At 33.9% G+C, this 13,307-nt stretch overlaps 1 protein-coding gene across 6 annotated transcripts in view; it reads right to left on the reverse strand.

Annotated features, from left to right (window-relative positions):
* PPA2 (pyrophosphatase (inorganic) 2) overlaps positions 1–13,307 on the reverse strand; it is a 112,072-nt gene that overhangs the window by 27,784 nt on the left and 70,981 nt on the right. For 4 of the 6 annotated variants that reach the window (XM_011943252.1, XM_011943258.1, XM_011943257.1 and 1 more), the window contains 2 exons: positions 4,301–4,428; positions 1,503–1,588 (listed from right to left, as the gene is read on the reverse strand). In XM_011943252.1, the coding sequence (XP_011798642.1) occupies positions 1,503–1,588; positions 4,301–4,428 (214 nt within the window). Of the gene's footprint in view, positions 1–1,502; positions 1,589–3,573; positions 4,139–4,300; positions 4,429–10,247; positions 11,023–13,307 lie in introns of those variants that run through there. The other 2 variants (XM_011943255.1, XM_011943256.1) reach the window with 2 other exon arrangements.

Below are 13,307 nucleotides of genomic sequence, written 5' to 3' on the forward strand. Positions count from 1 at the left end.
ACTCAAGTCTCATCAAAGACTTCATAAGCTTTTTAGAAAATGTGATCAGGAAGGAGATAAGACAGCAAAGAGCAAGCAAATATTTCCTCAGACGATCAGAGACCCTCCCCTACATACTGGAGGGACTCATTACACTGTAGTCTTAATTTTAGACCACAAAGAATAGCTCAGTCCACCATTTGCTAGGATAGACAAGACTAGAGGACATTCAATCATATCCAGCTTTGCTGTGAATAAAATATATTATTTATATTAGAAACAATTACCTACATTTTAAGATTATGCTTAAAAAAAGAAAAAAAAAAGAGTGTTCTGCATACAAGGTAAGAAAAAAGGGAGAAGGCCAAGGAGTTGACAGTGTTTCTTTAGTAAGCAAGAGAAACAAAGTCAGTATCTTGAATGCCAAGCATTTGTGTTGTAGGCAAAACGGGCCTTCTTGATGACTTAGGTAAAATATTCCTTGAGATTAAGTAATTCTTTACTCCATCTGATTACCTTATTCTAGTGATTTCTTTAACGACCCTCTTGATTCCCAGACTGTGCTCAGAGAGCGCAGGGACTCTATCGTATTCATAGTAATATCTTTAGTACCCCCACAGGACTGGTTTTGCCTCCTATACTTAGACTTACCAAGAGCCAGTTGTTTTTGTTCCTAAATGTGTTTGCCAATTGTACTTGTTACTATAATTTCAAAATTTTAGTATTAATTATGTTCACAGATGAACTGCGAAAGAGTGTGGAAGAACTGTTTCTATGAACATTAAGTAGGTTATAAAACTATGGAGGCTTTAAACAATACTGGGTTCCTAAAAAGCCTCAATAAAGGTGAATCACTACAAAAATTTGGTATCAAATTGGGTGTGGATAACATAGTTTAAATGATTTTTTAAAAAGAACTCTAAAAATCTGTCAGGGATTTTAAGCTATAAGGAATTTAAGGATTACAGAATCTTTATTTTCTATCCTATGTTACGTTAGAGTATATACAAAATCTATATGGAAAAGATATTAAAAGGTGCTCAGCCCTACATCCAAAAATGGGTGAATATGCATTTCAATGTTTTAAATTACACGTTTGATTTATGTTACTATTAATTTCTCTTAATCAATCAACTAGTGATCATGATGAATAAGAAGGCTTTTACTTTCAAAGAAATTATACGGTAGTTATTAGATTAAAAAAACCATATAGATTTACATGTTGAAAAATTGCGTTTTTCATCTTTGCACAATGTATTTCAATTAACTGTCCATTTGTTTGTCAGTATTCCCACTAAATTATAAATCCCTTGAGAAAAAGGATCATGTCAATTCCTAGTTTAATAGTGCCCAACACTTAGTAATGCTCAATGAATAGGTAGATACTCTGTATTGTTTACAATGAAAAAAAAAAATATGAAATTTTCTTTTTTAAAAAAATCTGAAATCTGAGTATTATGTGGCTGTTTAATACCAATTAATAATAAAATAGTGTTACTTACATAGAAAAGACAAATTCTTACCAATTTATAGCTCCTCCATTACACTTCTTCATAAGCAATGCTTTCCAACATTGATGAGTGGATTTAATAACTTCAAGAGCAAAAGCCTAGCTCCAAACAAACAAATAAAAAAAAGACATCTTTAATATCAGTCACATTGTTATACTAACACAAAACTAATCTTGTGATGACAGTAAACTGCTAAGAGCATGAAACTCCAGAGTTAGGCAAAGTTTGGTATAAATTCTGGCTTCCTTATTTGTCAGCTGTGTGACTTTGGGCAGGTTACTTAAGCTTGCTAAGTCTCAATTTCTTCATCTATGAAGTAGAATATAATAGGAACAATCTACATCAGGGTTGGCAAACTAGGGCCTATGGGTAAAATCCAGCCTACCCCCTGTAAAGTTTTACTGAACAGTCACATTTGTTTGTGTCTGGCCTACGGCTGCTCTAGTGCTGCAAGCGCAGAGTTGAGCAGCTGTGACAGAAATCATACGATCTGCGAAGCCTAAAATATTTTCTATATGACCCATTACAGAAAAAAGTTTGCCAACTCCTGATCTAAGTCACAGAGTTGTTGCAAGAGTAAGTAAGACGACATGTGTAAAGTGCTTAACCCAGTACCCGGCTTGTCAGTAAGCATGCACCCATTAATTTCAGCGTCATCAAAACTGCAGGCGGTCTAAATGTAGTTTTTCAAAGTAATTTTAGACTATCCACTGTCTGAAAGTAGTACATCTCCTTGACATTTATGACATTGTCTAAAAATGCATAAGCAACAACAGATACACCTCTTGTTGGATATACATCCAGTAAGAGCATCTAAAGGAAACTTGCTTTATAATCCCAAAGCAGAAAGTTCTGTAGAGTTTTTTCCCAAAAATGTTGCTTGTTTTCCTTATGGAGAGTCCCTACCGGTTAGTTCAAACTCCTTTCTTCTCCAGTGATAACTACACACATTATGATAATAAAGAAACCAAAGAATCTTGGGAACTGAGACACAGTAATAATGGGAAATTTATCCTCTGAAAAGAGAATTTCTCTCAGGTCTTCTATTGCCTGTGATGGAGGACAGTTTATATCTTAATGAGATAGTGTTGGGCGGGGATCTCACTTCAGATACAGGACAAGAAATCTAATACATTATCTGATTATGTAAGGATAGATTTTTAATCCAATTATTTGGATAAGTGTGATTATTTAGAACCAATTTCAATACCTGCTTAAAGGGGTTGCAAGAGAAACCCAGAATAAAAGAAAGGAACCATCTTTCCAACCATGTTAAAGAGGCACAAATTAATTCTTGAGTTATGCCCTGCTATGGTTTGAGGGGATTTGTCCTCTCAAATCTCGTTCAAATTTGACCCCCAATGTTGGAAGTGAGGCCTAATGGGAGGTGTATGGATCATGGGGGTGGATCCCTCATGAATGGCTTGGTGCCTCCTCAGAGTAATCAATGACTTCTTGTTCTGTTAGTTCCCACAAGAACTGATTGTTAAAAAGAGCCTGGGTACCTTCCACCTCTCTCACTTGCTTCCTCTCTCACCCTGTGGCATGCCTGCCCCCTTTTGTCTTTTGGCATGATTGGAAGCTTTCTGAGGTCCTTACTAGAAGCAGATGCCAGCACCATGCTTCTGGTATACCCTGTAGGACTGTGAGCTAAATAAACCTTTTCTTTATAAACTACCCAGCCTCAGCAATTCTTTCATAGCAATACTAAAGGAACTAAGGCTCTATATTTTAAATAGCAATAGTAAAAAGTAATGCATAAAATAATTATTTTCTGTAGAAGTTGTATAAATGACCTCATCTTTATACAGAAAAGAATTACTATTTGTCAAAACAAATGAAAACCCAAAACTACCTCATTCTTTACAAATTTGTGACTTGGCAGACTTACCCTGAGGCAATAAGGAGACACAAAAATACTATATAGGTTTGAAATTTCAATTATCTCAATAATAAAATGTAAATTTTTTAAAGAAAAAATAATGTATTATATAAATTTTTAATCCTTTCAAGAAGATAATTTAATCTAAAATAATAATTTTATATTTACATTTAATAATCCCAGACAAAGCCCTCAAGATTTGAAGAATTCTTTTAATGTGCCTTCAAAAAAAACACTGAGTCCAGCAATCAATTCTTTTACAGCAAAATACTCATCATAAATTTTAAGTTTTCATTAACATGCCTTATTTCACTTATAAAACATACTTACTGTTATCCACTTAAAAGTTGGTTTCAAATATTCAATTTACCTAGTAGTAATAACTTTAAAAAAAATTCCATGTTTTAGACTTTAACTCCTTGGCCTATTCTCTCCATTTATGTCATATTAGAGATACTTTGTGGTAACTCTGTGGTATTCTAATAGAAAAATCCTATGACAGTAAGATAATTCAGGTGTCCTTTCAATTGTTAAGCAGCTTAGTGCCGTCGTGGTAGAATGAATACTTAGGAGGGAGTGCCCTACGGATTTATATTAAGGGTGCGTAACTTTCTCCTCCACAAAACAGTAAATAGAAAGTTTTTCTATGTATACAATTTGCAAAATTAGACTGATCATGAAATTTGTTCATTTTCTAACATGTAGGAGCTATAGACAGATGGACACAGATATTTTTCAGCCTTGGTGATTCACTTAGAGAGATCTTCTGAAGCAAAATTTAAATAATAAAATAATGTTCTTAAATATGTAAGTCAGTAAAAAGCACTTTTCTTACCATACTATATATACATATTCACATAAGAAACTCCCCAAGTGAAATGAGTATTGTACGGGAGGTACATTTTAAAATAAAGATTCTCATCTTCACCTTGTTTTTGAATTCTCCATTAAAAGCAAACTGGTTTTCTGGTTTTCCATCTGGTACCTTATATAATCTAAACCAATTAAGAGTAGCTTCCAGGTAACCTGGTTTGAACTTCTCAACATCATCAATATCTGTAAAGAAAAAACAAAAAGATGTTTTGTTAAGAACTGAAATTCATTCCATTTAGTGGCAGAGCATTGGACTGAGGGAGCCAGGAAACATGGGGCCCAGTCTAACCGGCAGCACAATTGATTATGATACCTAGAGCAGCATCACCATTGATATGTGTATCACCTTCAGACTTTTGTGTTTTCCTATATATAATACTATTCCTGCACTCTACAAACATTTACAAAGCATCTTCAGACAATGTGCTATGTGTGGGGAATAAATGGATGGATACAACAAAATTCTTTTCATCAAGATACTCAGAGTTTTTAACCCAGGGAAAGAGACAGAGAGATAAATTGCAATTAAAATGCAATGAGATTTTAACAGAGGTAAACACAAGCAATGTCAATGTCATAGAAGATGGAGTAAAAGAAAGCATTATAAAAGTGAGAAGTACATCACTAACTGGACAACAGGGGAAAAAATAGAAGGAACAGCACACATAAAAGCAAGGGACTATATTTTAGAATATACAAAGATGGTTCTGCATGGCTAGAGCATCACTGTTAGGAGGGAGGGGAGAAGGAGGAAACACCTAGGAGAAGCCAGTCACTGAGGATCATATACACAGTAATCTCCCTTTATCCACAGTTTTGTTTTCTGCAGTTTCAGTTACCTACGGTTAACTGAATCCAAAAATATTAAATGGAAAATTCCAGAAATAAACAATTCGTAAGTTTTAAATTGCATACCATTCTGAGTAGCCTGATGAAATCTTGCGCTGTCCTGCTATATCCTGCCCAAGACATGAATCATGCCTTTGCCCACTGTGGCCGCATTCTATATACTATCCGCCATTAGTCACTTAGCAGCCTTAGTTAGCAGATCCACTGTTTTGGTATGGCAGTGCGTTCAATTAACGTTCAATTAACCCTTATTTTGCTTCAGAATGGCCACAAAGCACAAGAGTAATGGTGCTGGTAATTTTATTACAGTATATTATCACAGTATATTGTATTGTATACAATCTATTTGGTACAGCATATTGTTAAAATGATTCTGTTTTGTGATTAACAAAACAAACAGGGATGTTTTGCAAAAATTAATAAATACTGAGTTCCTTGAACGTACGGTTTTCTTATTCAGAGGGGAAAAAATCTTTTAGTCTACTGACAGTGAGTATCTAGAAATGCAATTTAATCAATGCCCAAGATAAATAATTTTCTAGGCCGGGTGCAGTGGCTCACGCCTGTAATGCCAGCACTTTGACATCACCTGAGGTCAGGAGTTCCGACCAGTCTGGCCAATATGGTGAAACCCCGTATCTACTAAAAATACAAAAATAATTAGCTGGACATGGTGGTGCTTGCCTGTAGTCCAAGCTACTCAGGAGGCTGAGGCAGGAGAAATGCTTTAGTCCAGGAGGTGGAGGTTGCAGTCAGCCAAGATCATGCCACTGCACTCCAGCCTGGGCAATAAAGCGATAAATAACTTTCTGTTGCTTAAATCTGATTTACGACTTCATCATTGTACCTTACTCAGACTATCATTTTCTGTTCCATTGTACATAACTTACATAAATCATATAACTTTTATATGATTTTTTGTTACTTAACTCACTCACTTCCAAGGAGAAAATGAAAGCTAATTATCTAATACCTATCTCAGTCTAGGAGATTTTCTCCCCAAAAGTCATAAAGAGGACCCATTAAGCAAAGACACTAATTAGGAAAAAAACTGAAAATTTTATAATGGAAATAGGAAGTATAACTCTCCAAATATAAGCTAAACTTTTCCATTCTCAACTAATTATACCCTAAGAGAAAACAGCTGCACTGTCCCAAATAACAAAACAAAAAAATTACAGTAAGATATTTAAACACTTTTAAAACCTCAACAGCAAATGCCTGAAGCCAAATTCTTACATCCAATGCCAATAGTCAGTTCAATAACCCCTCTGAAATTATAAAGTTCCAGCTAAAGTATATAAACTTATTTGTGGTTTATGAAAAGCATACATAGATATATATAAAACTTAAAACTTGTTCCTCATGAAATTCCTGAGAGTTAAGAACAAGTATGTTTACATTCAACATAAAAAAAACTACAGCTAAGATAGTTTAAAAGGTTTGCCAAAATCTATCCAACTCACTCGTGATAGAACTCGTATTACATAAATACAAGACTTCTAATTCCATGACTTCTGCTTTTTCTTCTACACTGCATAGTAACATTGCCTAAAGGTTTTATTTACATTTAAAAAACGTAAGTAAAGATGTATTTTTTCAGTTTTCTTTTATTGTGATAAAATATCCATAACATAAAATTTGCCATGTTAAGCATTTTTAAGTGTATAATTCAGTGACATTAAGTATGTCTACAATTTTGTGCAACCATCAACACTATCCATTTGTAGAACATCTTTGATTAGATACATTTTTTACAATCTATGTTATTTTAAGAAAAGTGGCAATTCTCTAGTAGTCATTTATTCCCACTTGTGGAATTAATTTTATAGGAACTTTAAAGATGAACTAATCCAATAAAGTTAGGATAATCTGAAAAAGCTATATATGTAATCAAGCTAAATCTATTTCAGTTTCTAATGTTGATTACAAATTAAGCTCTTTTAATCGAACTCTACTTGATCAACTTACTGGACTCATTAGTAAAAGACTCTACTTCTGTAGAACATTCTGATTAATGTTCACATATTATGTATGCTGACTCTGGCAGAGTACTCTAGAATGAAGCCTACATTTTTGTTTCCATCAGTTAAGTTTTAGCTTTACTAAGCATCAGGTGTGTTTTTTCCCAAACCATTAATGCTAACTGTATCTTTTATTATGAGATGTAATTAAATCTTACATAAACCAGTGAATTTATGAGTACAGAAAAGTTTTTGTCTTTATGAAGTTAATTTGAATGTTCTGAAAGAATTCAATAAAACATTGCTAAAAATATCTGTTCTCAAATTAAGCCTGGAGCTAGGTGCCATGGCATGCCCCTAATCCCAGTTACATGGGAAGCTGAGGTGGGAGGATTGTTTGAGCCTAGGAGTTCGAGACCATTCTGGGCAACATAGTGAGACCCTATCTAAAAAAAAAAAATTAGACCTGGGTAAGAAAACAGTTAAATATTAGGAGGAAAAAGAAAAAAACATAAAAATCTACAGTTATGCACATAGGCTGCTTTGCAAGTAAGATAAGAAGAGAATTTTAGATATGAGAGGTCAGGGATATCCTCTGGTGAAATCATTTTAGTAGAGTCTTGGATGAACTGTGAGAGCAACTAATTCAGGTATCTGAAAGAAGTGCAGTCTGGGAGGAAGACAGTAAATGCAAATATTCTGAAGTAAGGGTGTGCTTTTAACATTTCAGGGAGAGAGTAAGAAAGTCCTATGGCTAGAGCACAGTGAAAAAGCAAAGAATTAGGAGATAAGATTAGAGAAGCAGCCACAGGCCAGTCACGAAGAACTCTAAGGGCCATACTAAAGACTATAGCTTTAACTTTGGGATGGTTTTGGGCAAAGGAATAAATGTTTTAAGATCTTTCTATCTGGTGTGTAAAGAAAAGACTACATAGAGGAAAAAAAGGAAGTTGGAAGTCCAATAAGGGGCTGCTAAGAGTCTACTTAGGTGAACTATGATGAGGGCTTAGACAAACGTAGTTGTATGGAGGTAGTGAAGATTGGTAAGATTTTGGATATTTTTTACAAAGTAAAACTAAGAATTACCAATGGAAAAAAAATTAACAATAATAAACCAGTAAAGATGGGACTTACATGAGATTCAAAGTATCAAAGAGTAGAAAAGGACAAGCCTGTAACATTAATAACCTAAATTACAGTAAAACTAAAAGCAGTCCTCAAAATTTCTTTTTTCTCTCTTTCCCTTTCTTTGCCTTCCTTCCCCATTTCCCTTTCCCTTTCCCTTCCTTTCCTTTCCTTTCCTTCTTTCTTTCCTTCCTTCCTTCCTTCCTTTCTTCCTTTTCTGTCTCTCTCTCTCTCTCTCTCTCTCTTTCTCTCTCTCTCTTTCTTTTCAGTGTCTTGCTCTGTCACATAGGCTGGAGTGCAGTGTGCAATCACAGCTCACTGCAACCTTGACCTCCAGGGCTCAATCAATTCACCCACTTCGATTTCCAAGAAGCTAGGACTACAAGTGTACAACACCATGCTTGGCTAATCTTGTTTTGTTTTGTTTTGTTTTGTTTTTCAGTAGAGTTGCTTTGTTTTGTTTTAGTCACTCTGTTACCCAGGCTGGTCTTGAACTCCTGGGCTCCAGTGTTCCTCCTGCCTTGGTTTCCCAAAGTGTTGGGATTACAAGTGTGAGCCACCATGCCACCCAGCCCGTCACCCCAGATTTTTAAAAAAGGCTTTATAAAGAGTGTCATAACTTCTGACAAATAGTGTGCAGTCATGATTTACTTTCAAATTTGAAAGTTTAATTAACAAAGATTATATAGAATCTCCTTAAGGGAATGTTTATATTAAAACTATAAAAATACGTTTTATAAATAATTGTTTTTCTATATAAATACATTGAAAATATCATAAATTTCTCTCTTAAATTCCACTTGAAAAACAAGTAATAATGAAGCAATATAACAGAAAAATCTTAAGGTTCCATTGGGTTTTTCCAAGTTCAGAGCTCTCATTTTAATTTAGTTTTTCTTAACTAACTTTGGTTTATGTTTCTATAAAAGAAAACCTAAACTTACCTACCATTTTATCTCTGTAGACATGAGATAAATCGAACACAATACGTTCTAAGAGAAACTTTTATGACTTATTTTTTCCCTTCCCTGAGGAACCTGTATATCTTTCATATAACCAAATTTCCTTTCCATATAAACCAATGCACTTGTTTCTAAAATCTAATTAGAAAGTTCTTTTGACTCTTTTTTTTTTTTTTAATCCAAAAACACATTCTGTTAAACCAGGGGGAGTTTTTAACCACGTGCGTTTGCCAAGACTTCAGTATTACCCAAACTTCAGAATAAAACATACTTTACAAGTAAGTTAATAGTAACGATATGACTTCAAAAGCCAAATTGATAAGGTATATTTTATACACGCAGACCATGAACACTATACATGAGAGAAATCTAGAGAAAATATGAGACCTATTTAATCTAGAGACATATTAAAACAACAAGCTTTAAAAATAATTATATACCAAGAACAAAGAAAATGTTAATACATTTTAAATATAAGGAAATTAAGACAACACATTCTATAAGTACAATATAATAAATTTAAAGATCAACAATAAACAAACTTAAAAACTCTTGCCTACTGAAAAAGAATCACCTCCAGTCCCCTGATTTTTTAAATATAATTAAAACATAAATATTAAAAGGAAACAAAGAAGAAAAAGTCTTATTAAATAAATAACTTTTGGGTCCAAAAGAAAATCAAAACTCTAAAAATATTCAGAAAATAATGACAATGAGAACACTCAGGAAATTTCCAAGAAGAACTAAAGAAAAACACGTTTGGAATCAGACAGCACTAAATTTAAATTCCATTTCTGGTACTTACATATTGTATCACCTTGGGGAAAATGTACTACCTTGTTTCTTCAAATCCAGAACGGGGAAGAAGAAATCAAGGTTGTTATGGGGATTAAATAATGGGTGAATATCACCGAATAAAAGGGAATAATTCTTAACAAATATCAATAATTATCTCTCCAATTCCCCAAAACTTTGTCTATGAACGCAACCAAAGTTATACTTACAGGCAAATTAATAGCCTTAAAAGCTTTTATCTTTCAAAAATAAATATACAAACATGAATTAATTTTTTAGAAAAATACTAAACAGATTTTCATTAATATCGACAGTTACTTTAATCTGTATAAAGTTCCTGACAAATCAATGTAAGTAGGAATAGTTATAAACAAACACAAAGACTAAAAATAACATATAAAAAGTATCTGGGCATACATATATACACATACACATGCATATTTATTAATAACTTTTTGCTATACACATACAGTTTTTCACTTATAGTAAAGACCCTAAATGAATTTGTAACTAATTTCTTATTTAACAACAGACATGCTTACTTTTATCCCTAATATTATTACAATTTAGTTCTTATAAATTTATTTTTTTCCAATGTGTTGAAGTTTAACTCCTTTTTTAAACATCTGGAATGGAGAGGGAATATATAAATAGAACTACTTGAGTGAAATACCTATAAATATTTATTTCTGAAATGAGGCTTTCACTGAGTTCAAGTATATTAACCAAACTATCAGCAAATAAAAACACTCCTCAAGTTTCCAAAGCATTCTGCTTTGGAAAAAACAGAGACCTTTGACAGGAGGGGCACTAAATTCCTGTTTCAATGTATTCCCTCAGGCTAACCTACCTAAAATAGATACTTTATAAAAAGATAAACATCAAAAAGACTCAAAAACAAGATAAGTAACTTTGTAGACCCAAGAGGGAACAAAAATACAAAACAACATGTAGGGCTGCATCCAGGGGCACACAGGAATCCTGATGTGCAGGCAGATAGGACAGGCTGTAAGCCCGGCTCCTGTCAAGTAAAGGCAGGATGACTATGCGATTTATTGTATATACTGGAATATTTCTGAGACCTATATCTAGAGAAAAAGCAGTTAACAGAATTCAATCCTTACGTGACCTATGCAAATAAGAATTTTAAAGTAGTTATTACGAATATGTTCAGGACTTTCAGGAAACATGGTCACAATGCACGAACGTATGGAAATCTAAGATGAGGAACAGATACTATAAAACTTCAAAAACAAAAAAAACCAAAAGGAGAATCTGAAATGAAAAATCAGGTAGGCTTAACAGCATAACGTGGATATGGCAGGAAAAAAAAACAAAACAGGGAAGTAGAAGATACATTAACAGAAATTATCCAGTCTAAATAACAGTAAGGAAAAAAAGATGAAAAAGACAGGAAGAGTGTTAGTGATTTGTAAGACAATAAAAAGTTGTCTAAAATATGTATATTTAGTCTCAGAATGCAGCAGAGAAAACGGAGCCCCCCTAAAAGTGAAATAATAGTGGCAAACATTTCCCAAATATGGTGAAAAAACAGGAACTTACAGCTCCACAAAGCTCAGTATACCCTAAGCAGAACAAATACAAACAAAAGGCAACCTTAGCACATCAAAGAAAAAAAAATTGCTGAAATCCAAAGATAAGGAGAAAATCTTTAAAACAGTCTGAGAAAAAATAATACATTATACACTAGTAACAAGGTGTACATGAAGGATTAGTTCCAGGACCACCATCTGCTCCCCGAAATCCATGCATATGAAAGTCTGACAGTAGCCCTGCAGAAACCAGCTATACGAAAAGTAGACCCTCATTATACTGTGTTTTGCAACCTGAGAATACTGTTATTTTCAATCCACATTTGGTTGAAAGAAATCCATGTATAAGTGGACCTGCACAGTTAAAATCCATGTTGTTCAGGGGTCAACTGTATATGAGGTAACAATACAAATGGCTGTTCGCTTTTCATTAGAAGCAATGGGGGCCAAAAGAAAATCGAACATCAATATAAAGCTTAAAAAAACCCTATAACTTTAAATTTGACATCAAGCAAAACTGTATTTCTAAAACAAAGGCAAAAAAAGATTATTTTAGATAAATAAAAATGGAGAAAATTTGCCACCAGCAGGACTGCACTACAAGCATATGTGAAAGTCCTTGAACTGAAAGAGAATGACACCAGGTGGAAACTGAGATCTACAGATCTTCAGGAAGAAACAAAATACATGGGTATGAAAATGGCAAATATGTGGGCAAATGTAAAAGACATATATGTACAGGAAATGTCTTTAAAAAACGTTTTGTTATTTAAGACAATCTGTAACAAAGTATAAAGAATGAACACATGTTCTGACAGCAACTGGATACACTGCTGGTAGAAATGCAAATGGTAGAGCCACTCTGGTAAACAATTTGACAGTTTCTTACAATTTAAACATATAATTACCATCTTACTCAGCAAAATTATTCCTGAGTATTTCCCCACCGGAAATGAAAACATCTTCACATGAAGACTTGTACTTCACTGCTCATAGCAACTTTATTCATATTAGCCCAAAACTGGAAACCTGAATTTCCAACAACATGTGAATGGATAAAGTGTGGTATATCTAAAAAATGGAAGACAGTTCAATAATAAATTAGGAAGAACTATCCTGATACATGCAACAATATGCATGAATCTCAAAAGCATTAGTTAAGAGAAAGAAGTCATATATCCAGCCATGTGAATGATCATTGATGCCAGAGTCCATTGACAGGTAATTCTAGAAAAGGCAAACTATTTTGACAGGAAGTAGATCAGTGTTTGCTAATGGCCTACAGTAGGAAGAAGGGATTGACTGCACAGGGGTACGTGGGAATTTTGGGGGTTATGGAAATGTTTTGTATTATGAATGTGATCGTTGCTAGAAGACTATATATAGTTATCAAAACTCACTGAATTGTATACTGAAAATGGGGTGAATTTGACTGGATGTAACTTATACCTCAAAGTGAGCTAAAAAATATAAATGAGAGAAAGTCCCAGCCCTGAAAGAGTTCATAATCTAGATAGGTGGGTAGATAAGGAAACAAACAAATTATAAATCTGTGAAATCAAAGACATTTTACAGAATCAAACAAAATAATGTAGGAGCAAAAAAAGTGGCAATTAACCAACTGCCTTTGCCTTGCAGAGTCAAAGGCAATTCACTGAGAGATAATATTTAAACTGGTTCTCAAAAGATAAAACTACTAAGGTGCAAAACTACCTGGTATGTATAAGAAAGGGTGAAAATCGGGAGGCGGAGCAAGATGGCCGAATAGGAACAGCTCCAGTCTCCAACTCCCAGTGCGAGCGACACAGAAGACC

Source organism: Colobus angolensis, unplaced genomic scaffold, assembly GCF_000951035.1.
Source record: "Colobus angolensis palliatus isolate OR3802 unplaced genomic scaffold, Cang.pa_1.0 Scaffold217, whole genome shotgun sequence".
In the NCBI taxonomy this organism is placed as follows: domain Eukaryota; kingdom Metazoa; phylum Chordata; class Mammalia; order Primates; family Cercopithecidae; genus Colobus; species Colobus angolensis.